At 37.2% G+C, this 26,134-nt stretch overlaps 1 protein-coding gene across 1 annotated transcript in view; it reads left to right on the forward strand.

The window, feature by feature from the left end:
* LOC131431202 (calcitonin gene-related peptide type 1 receptor) overlaps positions 1-26,134 on the forward strand; it is a 228,978-nt gene that overhangs the window by 188,651 nt on the left and 14,193 nt on the right. The window contains 7 exon segments of the mRNA XM_058596780.1: positions 7,756-8,221; positions 15,235-15,345; positions 15,442-15,548; positions 15,666-15,757; positions 19,161-19,287; positions 19,655-19,878; positions 20,221-20,394. Of these exon segments, the coding sequence (XP_058452763.1) occupies positions 8,116-8,221; positions 15,235-15,345; positions 15,442-15,548; positions 15,666-15,757; positions 19,161-19,287; positions 19,655-19,878; positions 20,221-20,394 (941 nt within the window). The 5' untranslated portion in view covers positions 7,756-8,115.

The raw sequence follows: 26,134 nt of genomic DNA on the forward strand, positions 1-26,134 counted from the left end.
CATGCTATTTAGTAGTGGTAATTCATCATTCGGTCCATTATCGACACTGACCATAGCATAAGTTACAAATGCAAACAAATATAACGGTCAGCATGTCAACCGTAGTATGACCGTTTGACCGCTTTCGGGAGGGGGCGTAAATTTCCTGTTCCATTCAACACCCCCACCGAATGACATAAGCTGATTATCTTGCATCGGTGTTATCGGTAGCACAAACTAATGTTGATGCACGGAATGGGCACATTCGGAAAATGAGCTGTGGATTTATCACCTGTTGATTGTTCCCTTTCACTCATCGTCCATGTTAAGCGATCGGTCGAATTTCGAAGCATCTGCTGACACCGTGTTTCGATTCCAGGTGATTGAAACTCAATTGTTACCGTGAATGTAAAATTAGAAAATAAATTGAAATAATTGTCATTGTCGCTACAGAGGGTGCAAAATCGAATCGGCTATCAGCACTTGTTCGTCACGATGGTTAATCGTTTAATCGCATTGGTTTCATACACAAAATTTCCATTTGATAAATCCATTGGTTTTAACTGGCGAAAACTAATTTCCTCAACCGACACACCGTTTTTTCCCTGGTTGGGATCACAGACTGATACGTAATATTGCTGCTGTCAACATGTCATTCCAAAATAGAAAATTCCTCAAACTACACAGGAGAACATTGACGCAATGAGAGACGGTCTCCGCAAAACGTTTTTTTAAGCTCGGTATATCTTTTCTTTGTATAACCTACTTATTTACTGTAAGTTATTTTTTCATCCCGCCCACGTAAAGCTCGGACCATCCAACCCTGTAGGTATGTGTTCTAGAGGACTACACTATTGTTGCGTTTTCCACTGAGTAGTTCTTTCACGTAAACCTATGCAATTCCCGAGAGGGTGGCAACGAGCTTATGGAAGTTGTATGTAAGCATGTAAGACAAATAGTACGCGCCCAGCATGAGCTCACACACTCACTCTTTGCCGGTGAAGTAGTTTCTCAAGTTTCACTCTTTGGCAGCCCCTGTTTCTTTGAACAGCTCCAGTCAAACGATGTAGTGGCAGTTCCTGGGTTTTTCTTTTTCCGTCGGAACGTGTGCAGCTCGTACTGCATCCAGATGAAGAACAGGCACTTTTCCAAAACCACACACACACACACACACACAAATTTTCTATTGAATCCCATTGAATGTGCAAACTGAAAGTAATTAAAATTAGTATCATTTCCTTGGTGAAGTAGCAATTAAGCGGAGACATTCATCACTGGATACATTCCATTTAATTTACTGACTGGAAGAATTATTATTCCATTCACTAGTTTTGCATAAAAGAGGAGCATGTGAATTTACACCATGCCATCCTAGCAAGCAGTTACACAACCCACGCTGCCCCTAACACAGTAGGTTAGCTAGCTGAATATTACATTATGTTATGAGAAAGTTAGTGGGACACTTCTGAAATAAATGGCCGAAATGCTAGGATCATATTTCCAGGGGACGAATCTTCCAGAGATAACAGTTTTTTGAAGGACGCACAAAAAATACAAAAAGTCTAAATTTAAATATGGAGTTATTGTGCTAATAATCATCTTCGCTTCCGCTCTAAGAAGCAATACCGTGGGAAAAATAGCTCGACAATTGTACAATTCTGCTTTTATACCAACGCGAAAACTCCAAGTACCGTAATGAGGGTGAGGCGAGTGAGGCGACCGCCTCGGGCGCCAACAGCCGGGGGGCGCCAAAACATGATGGAATTGAAAAAAAGTACAATTATTTTATGAAAAATTAATTTCATGAGGTTTTTTAGGGAAAACTATTTAAACAAGATTAGGTCTCAAATTAATATTATACTGCTACAAAAATCTGAAGAGATGCCGCCATAATCTCTCATAGCTTCCCCAAATAAGACGACAATTTCGTATGCATTAAATCTCTTTACAGTTCGCGTAGAATGGACGCGATTAGTAAACTGAGCTTCTTCACACAATCGAAATTAGTATTGAATCAACTTGCATTCAGTGAGGTTCGTTTGTGCCGAGGAAAAGGAATCTATGCTCATCAGGTTTCTGTAGATTTTAATGCACTATTCGTCTTTCATGAGAGGCAATTATTTTTGTAGGAGTTTGATGCTAAATAATTGCCTTAAACGTCGAGGTAACACCAGTTCTCAATATTTGATGCAATTCTAAAACATTTCGAAATTCCAGAATCTATTTTTTTCCAGAAAATTGTTTGAGATAACACTAGAATTGGAAGTTTAAGATATTTTAATACCATTGGTATAAAAAAACAAGAATTTTCGATTTTAGAAATCTCAAAATTTTTTCAAGTTCCAGAGAATCTAAAATTTATAAAATAATGTTTTTATATGACACTAGATCTCGACAATTGAACCACACTCCTTACATGTTCACTGGGCTCAAAACAATCGAAGGGTTTCGTCGAACTTGCAGCGTTTTAGTCCTTATAAATATCGCACGACTTTCATATCTCGACAGCGGGGGCGAAGTTTTTGGGAAACGTGTAATTTAACTCTGGTTCGCTTTTCCAGAATGAGCAAACTCTATACCATCGAAAATATGTTTAGTTTTTTTCGATCAAATTTTCAGTAGTATGAGAATCGTGAATAACGAAAAAAATTTCTAAAACTTTCGGTCCTGGTTCAGATTTCAGCTACGAAACTCAGGTTCAGACTCCAGTCCCAGAATTTGGGTTTTGAATCTAGGTTAGGTCTAGTCCAGACTCCGGATTCTAAAACCAAAAATCCAGACTCCCAATGCAGGTCCATAATTGAAGTCCAGAAATTAGATGCAGAATCCAGGTTCTGAATAAAAGCTCAGAACTAAGGTCCCGAATTCATTCCCAGAACCAGAATAAAAATTTATAATTCAGATACAGAATCAAATTCTGTAATTCTAGTGCGGAATCTAAAATTTAGGTCCAAAACTCATTTCCAGAATCAAGATTCAGAATTTAGGTCCAGAATTCTGTTTCGAAATTCAGTTTAAAATTCAAATCCAGAATCCAATCCCAAAATCCAAGTCCAGAATCCAGGAGTAAGTCGAGTGTTCAAAATTAGGGCTCTGATTCGTAATTCATTTCCAGAATTCCACTTACAAGAATTCATTTCCAGAGTCCAGGCCCTAAATCCAAATTCAGAATTCGTGTCCAAAATTCAGTTCCAGGATTCAGGTTCAGTCGTAAAAAAAATCTTATATATTATTACATCGGAATTTTAATGTTGATCGTAAAACAAAGGTTTTGAAACTTTCTTGAATTTTGAACCATTTCGAAATAAATTTAACGCAGGGGTACACTGGTTCTTCTTTCGCTTCATATGAAAAGCCTTATGAAAAACTTTTTTTTTAATCAACAGAATATTTTTATTGAAGCAAACTGCCTAAGATGCCGAGAATATTTCTTAATTGTACTTAAGACTAGGATAATTTTATTAAATGTAAAGTTGTTTTTTTTTGGTTCACATTGTCGTATGCTGACAATCGAAACTCTGAGGGATCGTCTCCAGTTTTAGTCTGTAGTGGCTAATGGGATGAATATTACTTAGGGATTGTCCAGATGAAGTGAATACTTGTCGATGGTGGTCGTATTCTTTTTTGTTCCTGTGGGAACTGCCCACTTGGCTGCAATATTTAGATCATATTGGTGTTGTGGCGTTTACAGTTTCAATGGTGTTTGTTGAATAATTGGAGGGGCCGATTATTTTTGAGTTTGCTTCGGGCGCCAGAAATGTTCACTACGGCTCTGGTTGGAACTTATTGTTAACTTAGTATGATGAGATGTCAATTCGTAACATTATTTTGACTCCATTGTCACTATCATAATACGACTTGTTTCGTCGTGTTTGTCATGCGACCATTATGCAGCATCAGTTTTATTTTTATTTGTTATGAACAAGTTACATGTGACACTTGGGTCGGTCCCAAGTTGGCTAAAATGCTGAAGATGCCGAAAACAACCATTTTTCGAGGGTTCAAAACCTACAAAAAATCCGTGAGTGTGGAAAGCTCTCAGTGGACTTATGAAAAACTTGGTACCAAAGATCTTCAGCCGCGTACCAAAGTGATGTAGTGTGTTAAATCCAACTCCGATCTTTCGATTGGATATGTAGTCAGAAGGTACAACGCAATCTTTCAAATGGTGCCAAGGAAGGACACAAATCGCATAAAGCCGGTAAACATCCGAACTGACACAAGAAGAAGAATTCCATATCCAAAAAGCGGCTCTTGTACGATCGTGTTTAGAAGAAACACAAGGGCGACCCTTTGATCGGTGACGTCAACTCAATATAAAGCAGCTTTCCGGTCAAACGGAACCGTTTGGCACATCAACGGCGGTGGCATCCCTAGTTTAAATCGAAGATTGCCGGGAAAAAGTAGTTCATCTGCCAGCATAGGGACAACGTCATCTCTGATTGACAAGCTTTAAAAACGACAACAAATTGATGGGGTGTATTTTGATTTTTACAAAGATTTCGACTGTGTTCCTCATGTACTCACTGTTGAAAACTTGAGACTAAATGGATTCCTTGATTGGATAACAAACTGGATTCTTTCGTATCTTATAGAACGTAGTGCCTCAGTTCGAGTCGGAGCTGTACATTCCGATCCTTTTGATATAATAACAGATGTTTCCCACCAAGGGAGTCGTCTCAGATCACTTCTGTTTGTGCTATTTGTGAATGACCTTTGCAATGAACTGTCGTCGTTTAAGTTGTAGTAAGTAAAACAGGCCTACAATTTTGAATAGTTTTTCAATCTGATTCGAAAATTTCGTACTTTTTTGTGTGATAAACTATATGAAGGTTAGACATTTTTATCTTTCGTTATAGTGAAAGTCGGATGCGGATAAAATCCAACCTCATTCAATAGGTTAACACTACAATTATTTGATTCAAAGTTCGACCGATTCAGTCACGGTTAGTTTGTTTGGTTATAAACTAATAAGACCTGCATACTAAAAGAATTTACTGGCAAGCTTTAAGGAATTTGTTTCATGTTCCCAGCTGCCTTCTTGAACACCCTCTTCACGATTGCCCAATAACGTTCGATGGGTCCAAGCTGAGGGCAATTTGGTGGATTGATATTTTTCTCAACGAAATTTATACCCTTTTCCGCAAGCCAATTGAGAGTGGTTTTGGCATAGTGAGCCGACGCTAAATCCAGCCCAAACAGTGCTGGTGTACTATGCTTCTTATATAAAGGCAATAATCTTTTCTGGAGACACTCAGATCGATAGATTTCTGCATTTATAGTTCCGGGAGTGCAAAAACTGGTTGACTTCAAACCACAGGAACATATTGCTTGCCATACCAGTACCTTTCGACCGAATTTCTCCACTTGAATCGACCTGTCCGTATCGCTCACATCCTCCCCAACGACGACAGTAAACTATTGTGGACCTGGAAGGGTTGTTGAGTCCTCCTTTACATAAGTCTCATCGTCCATCAAAACGCATGCATCCGGACACTGCAAAAGACGCGAATACAATTTCCGGGCTCTTGTTGCTACTCGCTTCTTCTGTTCTACACTTTGTTTCGAGATTTTCTGCTTCTTGTAGGTCTTCAGGTGATTGCGCGTCTTGATACGCTGGATCATTCCTACACTCGTTCCTGCTTTGTTGGCCAAATCACGTATTGACATTGATTTGTTCTTCATGATTAACGATACCACTTTCTATTCTAGTTTCGGGTTGGAAGAACCGGGTTTTCGGCCTCTTTCGGGTAGCTCATCCGAAGAATAGTGTTCCCCAAACCTAATAATGATGGTTTTAACACTGGCATGATGAATTCCGAACCGCTTCGCCAATTTTCGCATAGTAATACTCTTCTCACTAAGCCATGTGTCCAGAACCTTAATTTTCACTTCCTTTTCAATACGCGACATTTTGAAAACGCAGAATTTCAACCGCACAAACAAGTAAACGAAAGCTGACAGTCATACGCACAGCATGCTTTGATCTGAGCATAAAAAACCTGTTTTAATCCACCTAGTGATGTAACGATGCCTTTCTCATATTACTCATAACATCATAAATGTTACTGTAGAATTCGCAAAGACAACTGTTCATTGAATAGAAAAGTTTGTTCGAACCAAGCCTAACAAACTCTACAAATTCTGTTTACCCTGTAGTTCCGGAACCGGAAGCAGTATCCACAACAAATTTAGGAATTCTGTATGAAACTGTAAGACTATAAGTTTGTGAAAATCGATTTGGCCATCTTGAGAAAAGAGAGATCACTATTTCCAATTCGTCCGAAACCGGATTTAGATGACCGGAATAGCCGAAGTTGGTTCGTTTGAAAGCAACACAGTTAAAACATTTTTGATTCTAGTTTAACCTAGACTTACTATTTCATACTCTATTAAACGAAATCTAACAAGCGAACCACCGTTTCTGTTACCGCAGCACTGTCTTTTACCAATATCACACGCCAGTAGCAGACACCCGTAACCGTCTCGATCTCTTCATAGTTATGTATGTTTTCATAATAAAAAAATCCCCTTTAGCTTTAAAAACGCTCATCACACTAGCTAACCCCCTTAATCGCTGCGAGACAGCTTCACATAAAGGAAAAAAGTAAGACTTGTCTTGACAAGACAAGAGCACAAGAGCGTTGCACCCATGGTTAGAATCGATTATGTAGGGCTCGAGTTGCTTCCCCATTCACACAAATCGACTTACTTGGTTCTCTTTCGGCTATTATCTGTTCATGAAAGGATGGTTTATAAAAAAAAGCAGTTGGCAGAAGATTATCGACCTCAAAAAAGGATTTCCGAAGCATTACGTAGACCTTTACCGTGGCATAAGGTGAACATGTATGAACATGTGGAATTGGTTCAAATAATAATCAGTTTTAATTTGTTGAGATGAAAAGTCCAACGTAAGACATCCAACTAATCCCACAACAAGGCAAACATTTTAGAAAATTTCTTTATAACAATATATTACCTACCAGTAAAACAACACTGTAAAATCCTGTAATGCTCATTCCGTGGAATGAAGTAGGCTTCGGTTAATTTCGTTGATGTGGTATTTCTGAAGACAGCCTACTACGATAACAAATTAACGTGGAAATGCTGGAACATGTTAAAATACAGTGTAAACAGAGCGTCTTCCTAAGCTTACTCAACATCCACGGTAAAGGGCAGTAAGTCTACCGTGTATTGTAAGTAGATTTCGTGGAAATGAAGGATAAACACGAGAATGCTAAACGAATACATAACAGGAGAAAGATCGCTGAGATGATGAACGACGCTGCTAAAGGCTTCTATCGCTGCAGTGGTAAACATAATCAGTATGTGGTATGTGATTTAATACCTACAGTAGCTTTAATTGCAGTTAAAGGAAAGGAACTTAATTTGGATTTGACAATTTGCATTTGCAGCAATTGTTGCGAAATATTTTTGAATTATGAAGGACTGTAATTTATTGTCCTAAATGGAATGGAAACATTCAATTGTGATTCGAATTAAATCCATTACTGACGAAGTTATTGTAATCGACCCATTGCATATTGCACATAAGGTTTTTAGTTGGAAAACCTTTTTCGGTTGATAGCAGTTTGAGTAATTATTAAAATACATTGACTTGACAAATCTTTAACTTTCTAGAAAAACCTCTCCACAATTTAACAGTAAATCACGGCAGCATGCTCATCCATAATTAAGTAACAACTTGCTCTGTGTTCTATGAATTATAGCTGAAACTTTACAACTTTCATTTTCCTTCACTATCCTTCATTACAGATTACAGAGCCATCATCACAAAGCTCGCCCGCACCCACGGCGAAACAGGACAAGCAAAACGAATAAAAACCAACACAATTAACCCGTACTACAAATAGCACCGGGAATTCGCAGAACACGCTCCTGCACGGAAGACCGGGCAGATCGTTACCCAGTGAAACGCAACAACGCTCGGCACTGGCACTTGTCGCACAAATGAAAATAAGGCATACAAATAGACAAGGAAAATAAACCCCCTGCAAACACGCCAATAGCGAGTACTAATCACATAAAAGGTAGATTAAATAGGTCCCTGCTTTGTCAAACCAACCGAGCACCCTCAGAGGAGAGATAGATAGCTAGATAGATAGAGAGAGCGAGATGAGTTCATCCACAACGACGGATGCGACGGTCAGTTTGCTTGTTCAAAAACGACTCGAATGTTTAGACACACTCAACGAAACAGTCGATTCCTCGACACGAGCTGGTAAGTGCTAATTGGGTCTTAATGTAAGTAAAGAACTTTCTTCGCTTTCTGATTGCTTTTCTGTCGTGCGCTTAAACTTTAATCATTTCTTCCGACGGTAATCCATTTGGATCAGCGGTTTTCAGCCATTTAAACTTTTATAAGTCTAATGCAAGGTTCCACAGCTTTATTGGTTATAACTAGGGGTTATCTGTGGAGTAACTTGGGAATTGAAATTTCTTGGAAGCAACATTTACGTTTTAATTAGAACCTACTTTTTAATCAGATGAGGTAAACCAAAAGTTTCGTACCTAGTATTTGATTTACTATTCTTTACGCTTCGTCTTCGACTAGTCAGTGCAGAGCAGTGCAAATTGAACTGTATAGTGAAAACTTAAACAGTTCGACTTGAACCGTTACCCGAGTAAAGTCTAACATCAAAATGGGAACAAATTGAAATCTGATTATGATAGCAACATCAGATTGCAATCCTAATATGATATCGTCTCATCAATTTTTCAATAAATATCACATTATGTTATCATTTTGCTGTTTAAAGGCAAAAGTTTTGTGAAACTCAAAATATGAAAATATTAAAATCAACAACTTAGTGAATCCATTGAAATTGAGCAAATTTCAAATGGCAACACAAAAATACATAGTTAAGTTTCAATGGAAGAACTATTCCTTCAATCCTATGTTGCCTTTTACAAAAATGCTTTGACATCCCGAGCCGAGATCCTGCAGTTGACCGCAACCATAACCGCGAAGAAACGATTTTTTCAACATTTTTTCCACTTTTACGCAAATAATGCTCCTTCTTTTTAACCACGAGAATATTGGTATCAAACCACACGTCTGGGAGGCATTAGATAAGTTGGCTGTCGTCGATATATACCACGTTTGTCTGAAGCAGGTCAATCTGAATAGTTCCTTTGGCATTCCCATCTCGCTGATCGTCTGCCGTAGAAGGAGCTTATTTCAGAACTTGATATAAGAAATATATTTGATGTCATCCATCTCCTTCTAGATAAGTATCCGATTCTGTAACAATTTTTGCGTTCAGTTTTTGAAAATGTTTCGATATTTGTAATCATACGACGTCGCGAAGTTCATTCCAAAATTTTTAGACCATTATTTTCAGTGCATCCAGAAATCGGGGACCTTGATGGCGAAAATAATCTACTCGTAAAACCCGTTCTGAAAATACCCATAACTTTATATCCTACAGTATGGAAAATTCATTGTTTACGAAATTCGAACATCGAACATTGAATGTCTCAGATTTCAGAACCTAGAGCTAATTCTTCATAATACTTTAGTGGCTTAGAGAAGCAACCAAGAAAATATATGTTTAATTTGTATATTCCTAAGTAGTTCTCAAACTGTGTCGAAGACACTCTTCAAAACAATTCTCATTCCTAGTTATAAATGCTTAGAACTTCATATACTCACTAACGCTAGATACTATGAGAAGTATTTTATCAATCATCTAATAGATCTTGGAACTTTAATACACTTTTCCAAAGAAACCGTCTAACCAAATCTGCATAATTTTGAGTCACAGGACTAATCACTGCATCAAATGATCGTAAATTATAAGTCTACACACGAACTAAAAATTTATTGAAGAGATTCTGGTTCTATCTGTGGTCAGAAGCGAGATAATCGTTTGTTGTCCCAATTAGTCGAAAAAACAAATGATCTGGGATAACATACCTTATTGTCGGATTCCTAATCCATGTTCCTTGTGTTGTTGGAGACTTCACTGTAAAACGTTCGGTCTTCAGAGCCTCTAATTTCATATTTCAAAGTGATTACATGTGCGAGTTGTGTGAGATCAAGTAGATAACTCCATTTAATGTTATAATGTTCGAATGCTACCGCTTTGGATATAAGAAGGACAAAGACAACATTTTTATACTGTGCTCAAATAGCCACACTGCTATTCATGGGGGGGTTGAAAGTTCAAAATTATGGTCTACGAGGCTTATGAACGATCCCTAAGAAGTAGGAACAAAACACTTTATTCAAAGAAATTGCCTTCGAAATCTACGCATCTTTGCCACCTTTCCAATCGTGTAACTCACGATTGCCACGATGAAAAATCTGTTCATATTTCAGTCGTGAAACCATTTTTCTACATATTCATAACATGTGAAGTGCTGCCCAGCAAGTGCGTGAGATATCAATAGAATCTAATGATAGTCGGAAGGGGCCAAGTGTGGGGAATACGGTAAAAGAGCAAAAATTCTCATCTGAGTTAGGAAATGATGTATTTTTTCCACTTTCGCTGTGTGTGACATGTTTGATTCACTAAACGTCTATGACACTAACTTGGAATTTATAAAATAGCAATTGTGTTTTTTTTTAACAGAGATGTTGCAGCAAAAAAAATGTAATTTCGAAACAGGAAGTTGGATCTGCCTAAAATTCAGCAGTTTTTGTTTGGATTTTCAGCCCTTTTAGTTAAAATTTTTTTTCGATTTCAGAGCAACAGTACAGAAAGAAATCATGAAATTTACACGGCATGCAAATAAATCGAATTTTGGAATAGACATCAGTTGAATCGAAAGTTTGATTGAAAACCATCGTAGATGAAATATTAAATTAAATTAGTTTTATAGTTTGTTTGACGTAAAGTCGTCATAACTAAGTTCAGTTTTTGCAATGACTGAGTGGAAACATATATTGGAGAAGCCAAATGAATGAAAAACTTACAGAAAAGTTGATTTTTCGGAAAAAGATACACTCAGAGACATGACTGCGTTCTTATGCATTCCGTGCAAGTTGAAGTTAAATAAAAAAATATGGTTTTAGTTTTTTTTTTGATAATTTTTATTAAAAAACCTGTTATTAAAACCTACGGATTGATGGCTATCCTATCCGCGCCTTTTGAAAAATGAAGAAGTTACAGTTAAAACAATTTACAGATATATTCGAAATTTCAAGTTCTCGTTGAAAGATAATCATTTAAACAGTAGAATATTATTCTACAGGTCAAAGGCAATAGATTTGTTCATGATATTCTTTCTTCTAAGAGTAGCTGTTCTTGAGATACTTGGATATTTGATTAGAACACAATTTCTGAAATCGGAACGAAAGAATGGTATTTCTATGTGCCTGGAATCATTTTGGTATCCTTATAAACACTACTCAACTCGGTCACACCCCGTTCATATTCTTCTTGTGACACGTAACCAAAATACATGGTCGTGAATGCATCTCGAGACCCGTAAACCTTTTTAGGTGTAATTTCTTCACTTTTCAAAAGGCACGGATGAGATAGCCATCAATCTGTAGGTTTTAATGAGAGCTTTAAAATAAAAATTATCAAAAAAAAAATCGAAACCCTGATTTTTTTTAATTTAATTTTTTTGGTTCATTTTGAAATTATGGAGAAAAAAATCAAATTTTTTTTCAGTGTATATTCTTTTAAAGTGCCCTATTGATTCCATACAACTTCTTCCTGGACACCATTTTTGTACGATGAACGGTATCCGAGTTACAACGATTTGAAAAAGTCAATTTTCGTGAAATGCAAAAATACATACGCCCTTTTTAAAAATCAGTCGTGAGTGGAATTGATCTCTCAATCGGTTCAAAACTTATGGTTTGCCATACTGAAGCCATGTGCAAAGTTTCATCCAAATCGGAGAAGTTCGAGTCTGATGATCTGCTAAGGATTTCTGGAATTGCTCATAAGCTTCTTTCAAGAATAAGTCTTGAATCGAGTTGATCTCTCCACTCGCTAGACACAAATGTTTTGCCATACTGAAGACGCGTGCAAATCGGTGCAAGTCGATCCAGATTATGTTATGTTATTCATTTCTAGAATTGTTTAGAGACTTAAAGGATACTTTTAAAATACACAAAATATACATTCAATTTTCTCAATGAGCAACGAAACTCTTTAGAATGCTTATTTTTTTGGAAAGAGAGACTAAAAACGCATTACAACTTGCGCATGCTATCGTCAGATTCAATCAAACATATTATTAGATTATCATGACAAATTTTCCGCCAATTTTCACCATGGAAGAATTGCTAAACTAAAAAAAATGTGAATATTTAGTCGAAATTACTCGGTACTTTTTTACCGAAATTTCAACAGCTGAACGTTCGGTAATGATTTCGGTAAAAATGTGCTTAACGAATTAATTTATAATCCGAAAATAGCTAAGCTGTCATGATTACTGAACATTTAAGTAAAAGTAAGTGTCATATTAAACGTTCAATGTACCGAAGTGCTCTGTAATTAATACAGTTAAATCTGAAGTTCGAAAAAAGTGAAGCTGTCAAATGTTACCGAACATTCCAGTTAAAATGAACGTCAAATATATCGAATCGCTCTGTAAAATATATCTTAAATATACTGTAAACATGATTTTTTTTTCAAACTGATTAAAAAAAACCTTTATTGTTTGTGTAAATGCTTCACAAACTAATAACAAAATCAGTAAGCCATAGCGCTTAATTATGAAGTCCATGTAAAAATTTTATTGCAGTGGTGCCAAGTGCACCTATTCCCAGTACAACACTTTGAATAAATGTTTATCGGATGGCACCGATGGAATATTGAAAACAATGTATGTTTCCATTAATATTTTGAAGGCTGATCTCAACTCTAGCATTCTGTGCGTTCCTATGCATATTGTGCAATCTTTTGAATCCTGCAAAAAGGAGCCTCGTACAAACAGTTTAGGGGGAAATTCTTCATTTGGTAATTCGTCTTCTGCCTGTAAAATAAATAATACAGACTAATTCGTATATGTAGTTTCATACATAACTAACTTAGATAGATCCTGATCTTTCATGCGTGGAATGATGTCATCCATTTTAACGCGCACAATTTTTAATTCACGCATTTTCATAGACTGAGCTTGACAACTTTACTTTGCACTGAGACTAACTACTTGTTCCGCCGGAAAATAAAATATTTTTTCAAGTACAACACTTTCGGTAAATATGATTACAGATTTCCAATACCGACTAGTTCGGTAATGAAATTTACAGAATTCGTTAAGTCGATAGACGTTTTTAAAAAAGTTGCGAACCCTTCGGTGTTTTTCGTATTACTGGTTATATTCGGCAATTTGTTTTACCGAACTCCGTATGATTTTTTTAGTAGGTAGATGCATAATCTATAATATATGTCAGTTTGTTTCAAAAGTACAAAAAATAGAACGGCAGCGCATACCAGTTTTAAATTTGACAGTAGAACTGTTCGAATAAATAAAACTAGAAAAGCTGGCTAGGGATAAGTTTTTTTTTTCATTTTTAGTTCTATTACAGATCGCCCATATAAAACTTCCAGCTGCTAAATTTGCTGTTATATACTTGAATCAAAATTCGATTGTAAACTTGCCTCGTCAAACTGTCAAGCATTGATTCAGAAGTCCGAATTTTATTGATTTTAGCAGGAAAAGAATAGAGCCCATTTAGGCAGTGGACCATTTCGCGAATTATTTCCACTTTTAGTTAAAATTTGACAATCGAGCAGTTATTTTTCATCGAGTAGTTAAATTCAACTGAATCTGCGGCCTATTTCAAAGTTTGACGTATGGAAAGTTATTTTGGTTTATTTTGCACTTAAAATAAAATGATATTAAGTGATATAATAATTGCAATACAGAAAACGTTCCTAAAAAGAACTTCTAGAAACACTTACTTCGTTTGATAATTTATTGATATTTTCAATGGGGTACTGAATGTACAAAAACAAATTACACATAAGTAACTTTTTCTAGGGATCTGGAAACAGAATTTTTTTGCAAGACTTTTTTTGCAGTGTCGGAAAACAACAATCAAACTGGCAAAAATAACCATGCTTTCGAGCAGGGATATTTTTGATAACAACAGAATAACTGCTCGACTGTCACATTTTAACTAAAAGTAAAAAATAATTCACGAGATGGTCCACAGTCTTTAGATTCAATTTTGCTATAAACTTTTTCCCGGCTCAAGGTTCAGCGAAAACATCTGCGTTCGCCTTTTTTTCGAAACCTGCTTGCACATATTTGAAAAACTCACGTGGCATTCCTGATAATAGTTGCATTTGTGCAGCCAAATCTTATAGAATGCATACGACAACCTTCCTGGAAATAATTAATCTAAATAATGATGAGGAAAGTCTTAACTCTCTTTTAGAATATGGGTTAACCTCCGGAAACTTTGTCCCTCCGGTTGTACAGAAGCGGTAAAACCGGGCTGTTTACTGCCAAGCACAGTTCAGTTCCGTAACATATTTAATTTATCACATATAACAATACTCCGGAAACATTCTGCATGTAAGTGGTGCTGCAAATTATTCCGTTTTTAGATTTATTGCATTGAAAACTTGTTCGGCGGAAGAACCACAATCAAGCATCCTTTCTCTCTCTCTATAGCTAGTGGAACATTTCTCGTTAGCACATGTGAAAGTTAGTGTTGAAACATGCGATGCTGATCTAGTTTCAGTAGTTACTACCAACTCAAAGTTTTGCAACCCGGTTTGCTAATTTGCAGTAAAATAAACCTCAGTGTGAAACGAATTCATCGTTCGTACGAGGTTACCGGAGATTACTCAAACAGAAGCAGGAAACGGAGGATGTTATCAGTGCTTCATTCCAGTGCGTAATTTAATCTTTTGTTTTGACAGAACTGTTCCATATTCTTATTGTCATTTAAAATCCTTTGAAATTGAATCTCCTGGCCTGTAATTTAATTTTCCCCATCCTTCAATGCATTCTCCTTCGGAACCATTGTAATTCATGGGCAGTAGATTGAGTGACAAATTGAATAAAAGCATACCAAATCCTTAATTCACAGTAAAATACGAAACCATGGAGATAACGGTAAGGGGCTTTGGTTCGCAGTTTTTTTTTTGTGCAGGTCAGGTTTGTCTGTTCAGACGCTGCAGGTCGTCGGTGAAGGTCGATACCGCAAACGTCAGCTGGAACTAACCAACAGAAAATGAACGCCAACTGCATAAACAGTCAACAATAGTCACATCGTTCTAATTGCATCTATTCAAACTTGTTCCATCCCAACAGGACTCTTCTGTCGGGGGACCTGGGATGGATGGCTTTGCTGGCCGGATACCGCAGCCGGAACGTCTGCCTATGCGCTGTGTCCGGCGTTCGTCACCGGTTTTGATCCCAACAGTAAGCAGCAAACGTTTGCTATATTGAAATCCCCATTTTTGTGGTGTGGCGGTGTGACACAGGTCAGGAGCTTACTAATCACGGTTTGTATTGTAGGATTTGCGCACAAGGTCTGTGAGGAGCATGGCGACTGGTTCCGGCACCCGTTGACGAACAAAACCTGGTCCAACTATACAACCTGTATAAATTTTGACGATTTCGAGGTAAGTGTGTCGGCGTGGGAAAATTCTAAATGAAGTCATTTTTGTTTCCTCTATTTCCTCTGATTTTCCATCCGTGTATGATCGCGTAATCGAATTGGCTCATCTTGGCATCATCAGTGGCGACAACAAGTGAGGACGATATACGAAACGGGATATTCGATATCGTTGATTGCCCTCGTCCTATCGCTTGGCATTCTGAGCTATTTCAGGTAAGTCCCCGTGAGTGAGTGAGTGAGAAATTCTTAATTTTTCAAATAACATAAAAAATACACTTCAGTTATTACATTTATTACTTGATTTGATTCACAGAGACATAACAAGCATAAAAATAATCCTTGAATGTTGAACTTTTTGAATTGAGAGACAAGATCTGTTAATTAGAAGATTAGAAGATGTGCATTATTCAAGCGATTGAAAATCGGTTTTTTTAGACATTACACCGATACCCAAGTGCAGAGTGTGAGCTACATTTTTGGAGTTCTGACCGCTTCTTCCGGACCTGTTCCGACACTGGAAGCCGGATTCGGTTAAAATAGCATACAAGTCTATAAATCCAAAAGACCTTCCATTAGAATCCATTCTTACATTTGTGCAAATCGTCCTCCGAAATTTTGTTCATATTGTAACTTGATGTTATTAACACATGAATGAACATTGTCATACGCCCTTATTCTGAATAACGTCGTATCGTTTTTTCACTCGTATTTTATTTGTATTCTCCATAACGCTAGCAAAATCAAAGGTAGCTATGATTCGATCGAACCGCATTCGATCGAAAAATCAATACGTCGTTATTCAGAATAATGGCGATAGTTACAACACATGTAGCCATCAGACGCTTATTGTTGTGAAGCAAATAATAATTGAAAATAATAGATTCTACGAGGGTTCCTATTCAAACGATACATGTAAAATCGCAGGTAAACTTATCTTTAGTTTATCTTTGATACTATATGATATTGCATCTAATTGTACTGTATATGTGAGCCTGTGGAACTCATTTATACTACTAAACCGAGGAGACCGCTTTTAAATAAGTTTCAGAATTTAATTTTGAATCTTTTGAAGCGTTTAATTTCTGGTGGGACAACAACTTGTTCAGTCACATTGTAACGTTTTGTTCGTATGGGAATGAAGATTTAAGTATGCAAACCGATCCGTTGATAAATTAAAACATTTTTAAGCTGACAATATTGAAGCTTTGGAATCATTTAAATTAGGAAAACTCATTAACAAATCATCGAGAAACAAGCGCTGCAAATTAGACCCGAAAAATCTATCGCCGATAATTCTAAATTGGCCTGATAGTTACCAGAGAACCAAAATAAAATACTCAATTCAAACTAATTTTTCATTGTCTCATAAGTTTAAGTTAAATGTTTCCGAATCGATTGTTTGTTGAGTTATATAAATCCATCAACAAATGACTGAGTTATAAGCGTTCAAAATTATGACAGAAAAATGTTACGCGATTAGTTTTGCATGTTTTAAATTGACACCCAACCACGGTAAGCGACCGAAATTTGCTAAATACATGGGATATTTCAAAAGAATCGGTAACCACGCTGATTCGGTTCTTCAATAGCTAGATGATATATAAGATATTCAAGCGAACACGGTGTTGCGCAGACAACAGAAAATTTCACCAACACATAATGCAAAAGCGACAATCCAGCTCACTGGACGAGCTACTTGTTTCTTTCACAGTCAAACATGAACTAGGCAAAGAAATATTTTGCAGCATATATTTATAGATTTCTCTTCATACTACGCATAACGATGCGGTGTTTTTTATGCATGACGCAAAGCCTCCTATGCCGAACAAGAAGTTGACGTCATTTTGTACAACTGGGATTGGTGGATGAAAACATAGGTCGATTCTAACCATTATTTCAATAGTGTGCTATTGAAATACTGAAACGACGTTGCCATATATGTTTAAGTTACAAGTTTCCGAATCGATTGGTTGTTAAATTATAACAATCCATCATGAAATGACCGAGTTATTAACGTTCAAAATTATGACACAAAAAGGTTACGCGACTATTTATGAAACTTTTAATTGACACCCGGCCCCATATAGTGAAGAGTAAGATATTTTTAATGCCAAAAAGTCTGCGGTCTCCAAGTTTTCTTCAAATAATGATGTTAGGAATTGATATAGTGAACAAAAAAATAAGGACCGCGGCAATTTAAAAAATCTGTAAGTTTTTACAAACGTCTACAAAAAAGTCTGCCACTGAAGTATGTCTTCAGCTTATTTTATAAATCTGCTGATTTGCAAACAAATCTGCAGGTCTGGTATCTCTGATCCAGACACGGAAGATCACGCGATGAAATTAAATAGTATTATGTGGGATTATGAGGCACTTCATTTGAAAATAAATTTATTAAAATCTGCTCGACCATCTGTTCGACAAATAATGAACAAATTTTGCAATCTAGAAGAGATTGAATAGTTTCAAAATATTTGCTCCTTTTTACATCGTAAACACATAAGAACATCCTTTTTACCTTATGATCAAAAAGGAACCGGTATTTTCATTTTATAATTCCCGCGCTTGTCCAATCGGTAAACTTTTATTCTCCCAACTTTGGCAACACTTTTATACACATTCTGTCAAATTTTGACGCATATCGTACGATTAGTTTTTGTTTGGCGTCTATACAAAGAAATTGAAAAATTTTCGTGTGGCGATTTATGTAAGACATTGCACTCCGTTGCAAAACAAAAAGTGTTCTGTAAGTAGCAGAAACTTTACGTCTGCTTAGCGGTTCAAATTGAACTGCCGAGTTTAGCACTAAGCATTTCAATTTGAACTGCCCTACACTGATGACTCAAAGACGAAACATAAAAATAATAAAAACGGTTATGTGCCCTAGCACAAAATTTGGCTAACCCCTAAATTTGATTCGAATCGGAACAAGTAGATATTGATTTCACCACCGTTTCTGCTGTTGATTTCTGAAGTTGCTTTTCTAAAACCGATTTTTGTTAAACTAATCTTGAGATGTAATTGATTTCTTATATCCAAATTTCAAGTGAATTGAACATTTTAATCAATCAATCAACTGACAAAAAAGCATTGAAAAATATTGAAGAAATTGATTTAATTACTTTGACGGTTTTCAATGGCTTTATTTATTGGCTCGGATGACAAAGTCCAGTGAATTCGGACAAATTACAATTAAGAAAGCCATTGGATAAAACACTTACAAAGTGGATCGAATTATATATAAATGAAACTAGAATCCTGAAAATTTTGGTTTCAAGAATCACGAAATGAAAAACATTAGATTATTTTAAATAAATTCAATCGCAATTCCTACAAGCTATTTACAATCTGATTTTTAAACTTGTATTCATGAAAACTGTTCTTTACTGGCCGAGGCCTACCACCAGAGTCACTTCTGTACATTCGCACAACCTACCGTAGCTCACTTTGCATAACTAAGCAACTTTCAATGGATAACAACCCTAAGTTGGTGCGACAGTTGTTTATGCATATGCAAAGTTCAACACAGAATTTTCATCGTCCTCGAAGATTGTGCCGCCAGTCGCAGTTTCCAATCTCATTTCCATTTCTCGTACCTTTTCCAATTCCATTCAAGGTCACTGAAATGTGCTCGGATAACGCTACACATGAACCTGTTCGCGTCGTTCGCCACAAATAACACACTGTGGCTCCTGTGGTATCGGATGGTGCTAGCAGACCCGGAGGTGCTGAGTGAAAACGGGGTAAGTCGTAGGGGACAACATGGAAAAATAACGAAAAACAATTTCACCCCCAGAGGTGTTCGGTTATGCGAATTCCGAGATATGTTTTTTTTTTCATTTCCCTTAATTCATTTAAATAAAATCTGTCGACCCTGGTCTGTAAAATGTGCTGAAATAAAGTATTTTGTTTCAGTGGATTTCACAGATAAGCTTTGCAATCCATCAACATCCCATAATCGGAAAAATTTAATCTGATGACCATTGGTAATTTCTATCACCCCCACGCAAACCGGGCACCACAATTAGCCTAAATGTGATCTCTTTTAAGGTTTCATTTAATCTATCATGCTTACACAACAAATGAAATATCTTATTTCCTATTCCGCAGGCACCCTGCATCGCACTGCATCTGGTGTTGCACTATTTTCTGCTGACCAACTACGCCTGGATGCTGTGCGAGGGTTTTTATCTGCACACGGTGCTGGTATCGGCCTTCGTGTCGGAGAAAAAGCTGGTCCAGTGGCTCGTTCTGCTCGGGTGGACCGCACCCGCCATCGTGCTGACAGTGTACGGCATCCTGCGGGGTCGCGCCGATCCGGATGATAGGATACAGTACGTATATAAGGATTCGGTTAGCGGGTCATGTTTTGTTTTCTGTTTTCTGTTCTCATCACATTTCTAGTCGTGTTTCCTAGAATTCTATAGATAATAATTTCCTGTTACAGCATTATTTTACGCTCTTCGCATCAGCACTTGTTCCGGGCTTGCGTTTTTTTTTAACTCGGATAGTTCAATTAAATTGGAAAAAGTTATTTTGTTCATTAGCTGTTGTTTTTATTGAATTGTTTTTTTTTTGTATGGATTCCTAAACATTTGTGTAATTGTTCCATGAATTATTAAAGATAACAAATATAGTATACCTTAGGATTAATTCATCATTCCCATTCTCAACAGATGCTGGATGAACGAAAGCTCCTACGCAAACGTCCTGGTTGCCCCAGTTTGCATATCGATGCTGCTGAATCTGCTCTTCCTGTGCAACATTGTGCGGGTGGTGCTTCTCAAACTAAAAGCCCCGGCGGGACCTCAGGGAACAGGTCCATCCCGAACGATACTGCAGGCGTTCCGGTAAGTACTATCGATGTTCAAAACCGATGAATGTACAGGACTGTGTCTTATCTAATTAGCATAACAAAATATGATACCGGCATTGATTGTATTATACACTTGGTCGAGGACTGCTTTGATCCTTTTGAATTAACCCGACGGATAACGTCTCTTTTAAGCTACGATCAGACTAGCCAGTTTATCTGTCACAGTTTGTCTGTCACAGACAAGTAATTTTTCGGCAGTTTATATTTGGTCTGGCAATGTGATCACACTATTCACAGCTAAATAACTGCAACAGTCAAGTTTGATATTTTGACAGTTGTTAAGTTTGACTGTGACAGACTTTTTGAGCATGTCAGTATTGAGATTACATTGATCAGACAGATAAAACTGGTTACAGATTAAAATGAAGGGAGTGGGTTGTTTATTACAGTTTTTCTGCACACAGTGATCACATTGGAAGGCAGTTTGTGGGGCAGATAACTTTTCACGGAATATCACTCTATGATAAAATGTCGATCAGGTCTCACAAAAAGAAGTCCGTTGCGTTGCTACTGGGTGTGTTGTGTTTGGAAGAACTTAAAGACGGGATAGTGATGGTTTCCATGTTGAGCTAATTAAAGAACTTCCTATTCAGGATTCACCAAAACTCCAACAGTTTCTAGGCATGAGCAGACAGTGCTTCGAAGAACTACTGCTGCTTGCATCTTCATATATAACAAAAATGGGCACACAGTGTCTAGTTCAAAATTTTATACTGTCGATTTAAGCATTTTCAAAATCTGGTGCTCAAAATTGTATACCGTTGCTTTTTGCGGTGAAGCAAAACATAAACAAAAAATTTGTAAATTGAGCTAAAAACTATTGAAATCGATAGTCTTTGCATGGTCAATAGATGGCCAAAAAGTTATTTCCCAGTGGTCGGGAGCCATTTGAGTCGAAAGAGCCAAAAACGTTATTACAAAATTGAGCAACTTTTTGAAGAGCCACGATTTTCTGAACAACAATAAATAGTACTCAAATAAATAATGTTTTTTATAACAAAAAAACTTGTTATTCCTGAAGGTTCAAAGTTTTATAAAAACTACAAGTATCAGCCCCATTCGAGCCATTGATGTGGAACAAGGCAACCGAAATTTCTAATGATCTACAATCAAACAGTTCAATCAATCGTAATACTTTTGAATCCGCAATTGCACGAGAGTCTGCTTAGATTGATCTTGATTAGAAACCAACACCGAACATTGTTTGTTTTATATCCGACGAAATTACACCAATATCTCAAAGGTATGTAATAATATCTTTGTACATGCTTGCGATACGATTTTGATATTTGAGCTTCTCTTGTGTTCAAGTTTTGTATGCAAGCAGTTATTTTTGTACCGGTAAGTTTCTTTACCGTTCTGCGATTTCGGTTGAAGTGATAAACTTTTTCTCATTATCAATCGAGTTCAATGTCTCAGGCGAAAGGACATAAAATGGAATTTCATCCGAGCTTGCATGAGACAAGATCAGAGCATACCAATTAAAGCTGCAAATCGTTTTATGACACTTTTTGTTTGCTGTCTAGCAACAACCTACCTCTAGCGTGCTACGCGTAGGACTGAAACGTTAGCTCTAATTTTGATTCTATTTATAGATTCGCGTGCTTCCAACAGCTTCGCTTGCATACATTCAAATCGAATCTTAAAAATATTTCCAAACAAATTATGAAATGATATTGATAATTGATACAAAATATACTGTGCTGTAAGTGTTTAAAACCTGACCACATTTCTACGTGTATAGAAAATAAAGATGAGATCAAAAAAACTAATTACTCCAAATGATTCGTTACTATTTAAAATAACAGGATTCACTATAAATGTTAGGTCGATTTTATGACTTTGAATTGCTGAAATTTGTTGCCAAATTTATCTTCTATTTTTTCTATAACAAGTACCGAAGTAATTCGTGTCAGCAGATTCATTGGTTTTGTCGCAATGTTGTTTTAGAAATTGAAAATTAAATAATTTATCGCTGAAAATTCTTCTTCAGAATAATTCGTTAATGTTCGGAACAAAGCCATTCTTATTGTAAAACATAGGCGGGGCTTTCTTTTTTTTACAGTTTTATTGCGTTTTCACAATAACTTCGTAAAACTCATTCCAGTTTTGAGTGCAACTGTTGTCAAATGTATGGCACAAATCTACAAGTAACGAGGGGAACGTGCCAAAGCAAAGTCTTGGCATTAAATTCCGTTTGTGGAATTCTGTCTTTCTGTTTCAACAGACTTCGCATCCGTTATTAGCGTAGAGGAAAATTACATGGCTAATACTACGATCCTACTAATCCTCGCCCTTGCTGCATTCTTCTCTTCGATCAACTGCCACACTGATACAAGGACGGTAGTCAGTCGCTACTAACATGGAGAACAGACGCTGTTTCGAGCCGCCCCAACATGGGGAACCCGAAATAGATTTGACATAGTTTTGATGCTTCGTTTTACATCATAACGCTTATGAAAAATGGTCTACTAGGCTGGAATAAAATCTCATAATGATTTTGTTAGGATTTTGAGGAGTTTAAAGTTGTGACTACACAATTGATTTATTGATGTATTGGATATTTATCGTTAATTATTACCACATGTGCATTCAAAATATGAATCATTATGTGTACTAAATCCATTTCAACAATAAATTTACATGTTATTGAAAAGAAAACAATAACTCAATAGTGCTGTGTTAATGTACAAATATGAATATATTGTTTTCCGTAGGCTCGCTCTCTGTAAAGAGAAGGAAAGGGGAGTCAATTCTCTTTGCACATCGTAATTCTCTTGTACTCTCTCGTATATGAGCAAACTGTACCGGGTTGCTAGCATACATTTATATTTTTTTGATGAGAAGTTTTATCACATTAATCTATCGCACGGAAAAGCCAGAGATTGCAAAACAACTAAAATATTAGTTGTTTTTCTGATTTTGATTGGTTAAAATTTGGTACAACTAATCAACTGTTGTTTTAACTAATCTGTCATTTTTGATTTATCGTGCGGGCAGCTTAGCAACGACACCCAACAAAGACACGCACCACAAACAAGTAATGAAACGTTTCAGTTGAGCAATGCCAAACATTCTTATGACAGACCTGTGACCGGAATCACTGTACACCGTGAAATCACATGTCTGTCACCCTATCAGGAATCAGGAATCAGAACAAATTGGCTCAAATGGCACGTTCCCCTTGATATTTGGAGATTTGTGCCTTGCCATCAGTTTGTTTTTAGCATCATTTTTCCGATATATAAGAGGGAAGGATTGAAAGGAAATGGTAAGGGTTGGACTAGGTGGAAGGGAAAAGTTGACGACACAAAAACACATAAAAGCAGAAGTAAATTCTACACCCCTAAGGGATGCTGAACAATCTGCTGAGGATCACATTTAGTGGAAGCAGAAGTAAATTCTGAACCTCTACGAGGTCCCGAACAGTCTGCTGTTAATAAAACCTCCAACCCCCGAGAGGATTTAGAGATCTTACAAAAGCGACACCATTCTGCACTCCCGGAAGAATGCAGAACGATTCGCAGTATGTACGAGCAGAAGTAAATTCGGTACCCCCCAAAGGATGCCAAACAATCTGCTAAACCCTATTTAAGGTCAATACAGAAGGGATTCATTCACTCCAGGAAGAACGATGAACCCTTCTGTCTATAGCTCCTTACCACATTGGGTAAGAAACGAGAGAATATCCTTCAATTTTAGCTCCGCATACACAGACTCAACCATGTATGGAGAACCAAAAACCCGGATACGTAGCTGCGTCAATGCGGGACAGTTACATATCAGATGATATGCAGTACCATAATCGCATTCACACAAATCACACGAATAATACTCAGCACGTTGAATAGTAGCCATGTGATAATTGAGTTTGCAATGTCCAGTCAGAGCTCTGACCAGAATACTGCAATGATGCTTGGAGAAATGCAGTAGACACTTTGACATTTTCAGATTTAAATCTGGTAGAAATGCTTTTGTCTGAGCGCAAGTTTGCAAGCTGCGGCAGTAGCTGGCATGTTTAGATGCAGCCCAAGAACGAATCTTGTGCTTTATCCAACTAGTTGAAAGTGGTAAAGCTGGTTCAGGACCAACGAAATCATTCGTTGCACCAGCTCTAGCCAACTCATCAGCCCATTCATTTCCAGTAATACCAGAATGGCCGGGTACCCATAAGAAGTAAACAGCATTTGAAATGCTGAGGTCTTCAATTTGAGTTCGACATGCGATCACTAGATTCGACCGTGAGTCATTCGAACTGAGTGCTTTTAAGGGTGCCTGACTGTCGGAACAAAAATAAATTCGTTTACCACAGATCCTCTGCTGAAGTGCCGATTGTACTCCACACAGAACCGCGTAGATTTCTGCTTGAAACACAGTACAGTATCTACCAAGTGTTTGGTCACTAGGAGCGAGTAAATACTCATCCCACGTAACCATTTGAGACCACAAGCGAGTGTGGTTAGTAGCATAATCTAATGGGTTACCGTTCCAAAGCCCTGTAACCCTAAGACGGTATGCACAAGATAATGCTTCTGGTTTTAGGAACACATGAAGTGGTTTAATACACAGTAGCGCCTCTAGAGCAGCAGTAGGAGTTGCCGTGAATGCTCCTGTCATCGCCATTAGGACCATCCTTTGGAGATGATTTAGCTTTGACTGAACTGTCGCGACTTCTCCTTTCTGCCACCATACAATACATCCATATGCTAAAATTGGTCTAACAATAGTTGTGTAGATCCAATGAATATATCTGGGTTTGAGTCCCCATGATTTTCCAAAAGCTCGTCTGCATTGGCCGAAAGCCATGCAAGCTCTTTTATTCCTGAAATCAATGTGAGCAGACCAATTCAGTTTTGAGTCAAGAATAACCCCGACGTATTTAACTTGATCGACCACAGTGACCTCTGAACCAAAGAACTGCACAAACAAGTAATGAAACGTCTGTCACCCTAAATCACGGTGGTATCACGCGAGCATCATGATACAACGGTGATTTCCGTACTACGGTCATTCATCGTTGTACTGCGCAAAATCACATCACTGTTTACTGCTACCAGCGCCATTGACGTGCGATGGTGAACTAACGAAACAATATTTTCTTCATCAAATCATCAAATAATAAACAACCTTTGTTTTATTTTGAAAAAAAATCTCTGTAAAATGCTAACCAGTAGCATAAAACTTATACACTTTATTAACGTTGTAGTTTATTTTCAAAAAGCAGTCAAACCAAAAAATGTTCATAAATTTGGTGAAGTTTTTAAATACAAATAAGGAAAACAATATATTCATATTTGATGTGATGATGTGATGTGAAGGGAAGCCACCATCAGTTCAAGGACTTGCCAGTGGATGCGGGTAGACTTACAATAGCCCCGATATGACTCATCCATTCAACTTCTTACTATAGCTGTTACCGAAAAGCGAACAAAAAGGGTTGGGCGGATATGTAAGTAGAGTCACTTACTTGTATTCCGCGGGAATGAAAGATGCTCTTCCAACCATAATATCCAGTGCATGGATGAAGCATATCGCTATACATGCTTGAACCCGCCTGATGGTTTGTTTGAGAAGGGCGCGTCAGACTCATTTCAAACCTTCAGAAGGAAACAAGTTTCCTTCAAGTGACTTGGGCTGGCTATCCACAATCCCTCGTCCATTCATCAATTCGTCCGATGCCCTGATGCTTCCTCCCCTTTACACCCCCGTGATAA

Source organism: Malaya genurostris, chromosome 2 (assembly GCF_030247185.1).
Source record: "Malaya genurostris strain Urasoe2022 chromosome 2, Malgen_1.1, whole genome shotgun sequence".
Taxonomy (NCBI): domain Eukaryota; kingdom Metazoa; phylum Arthropoda; class Insecta; order Diptera; family Culicidae; genus Malaya; species Malaya genurostris.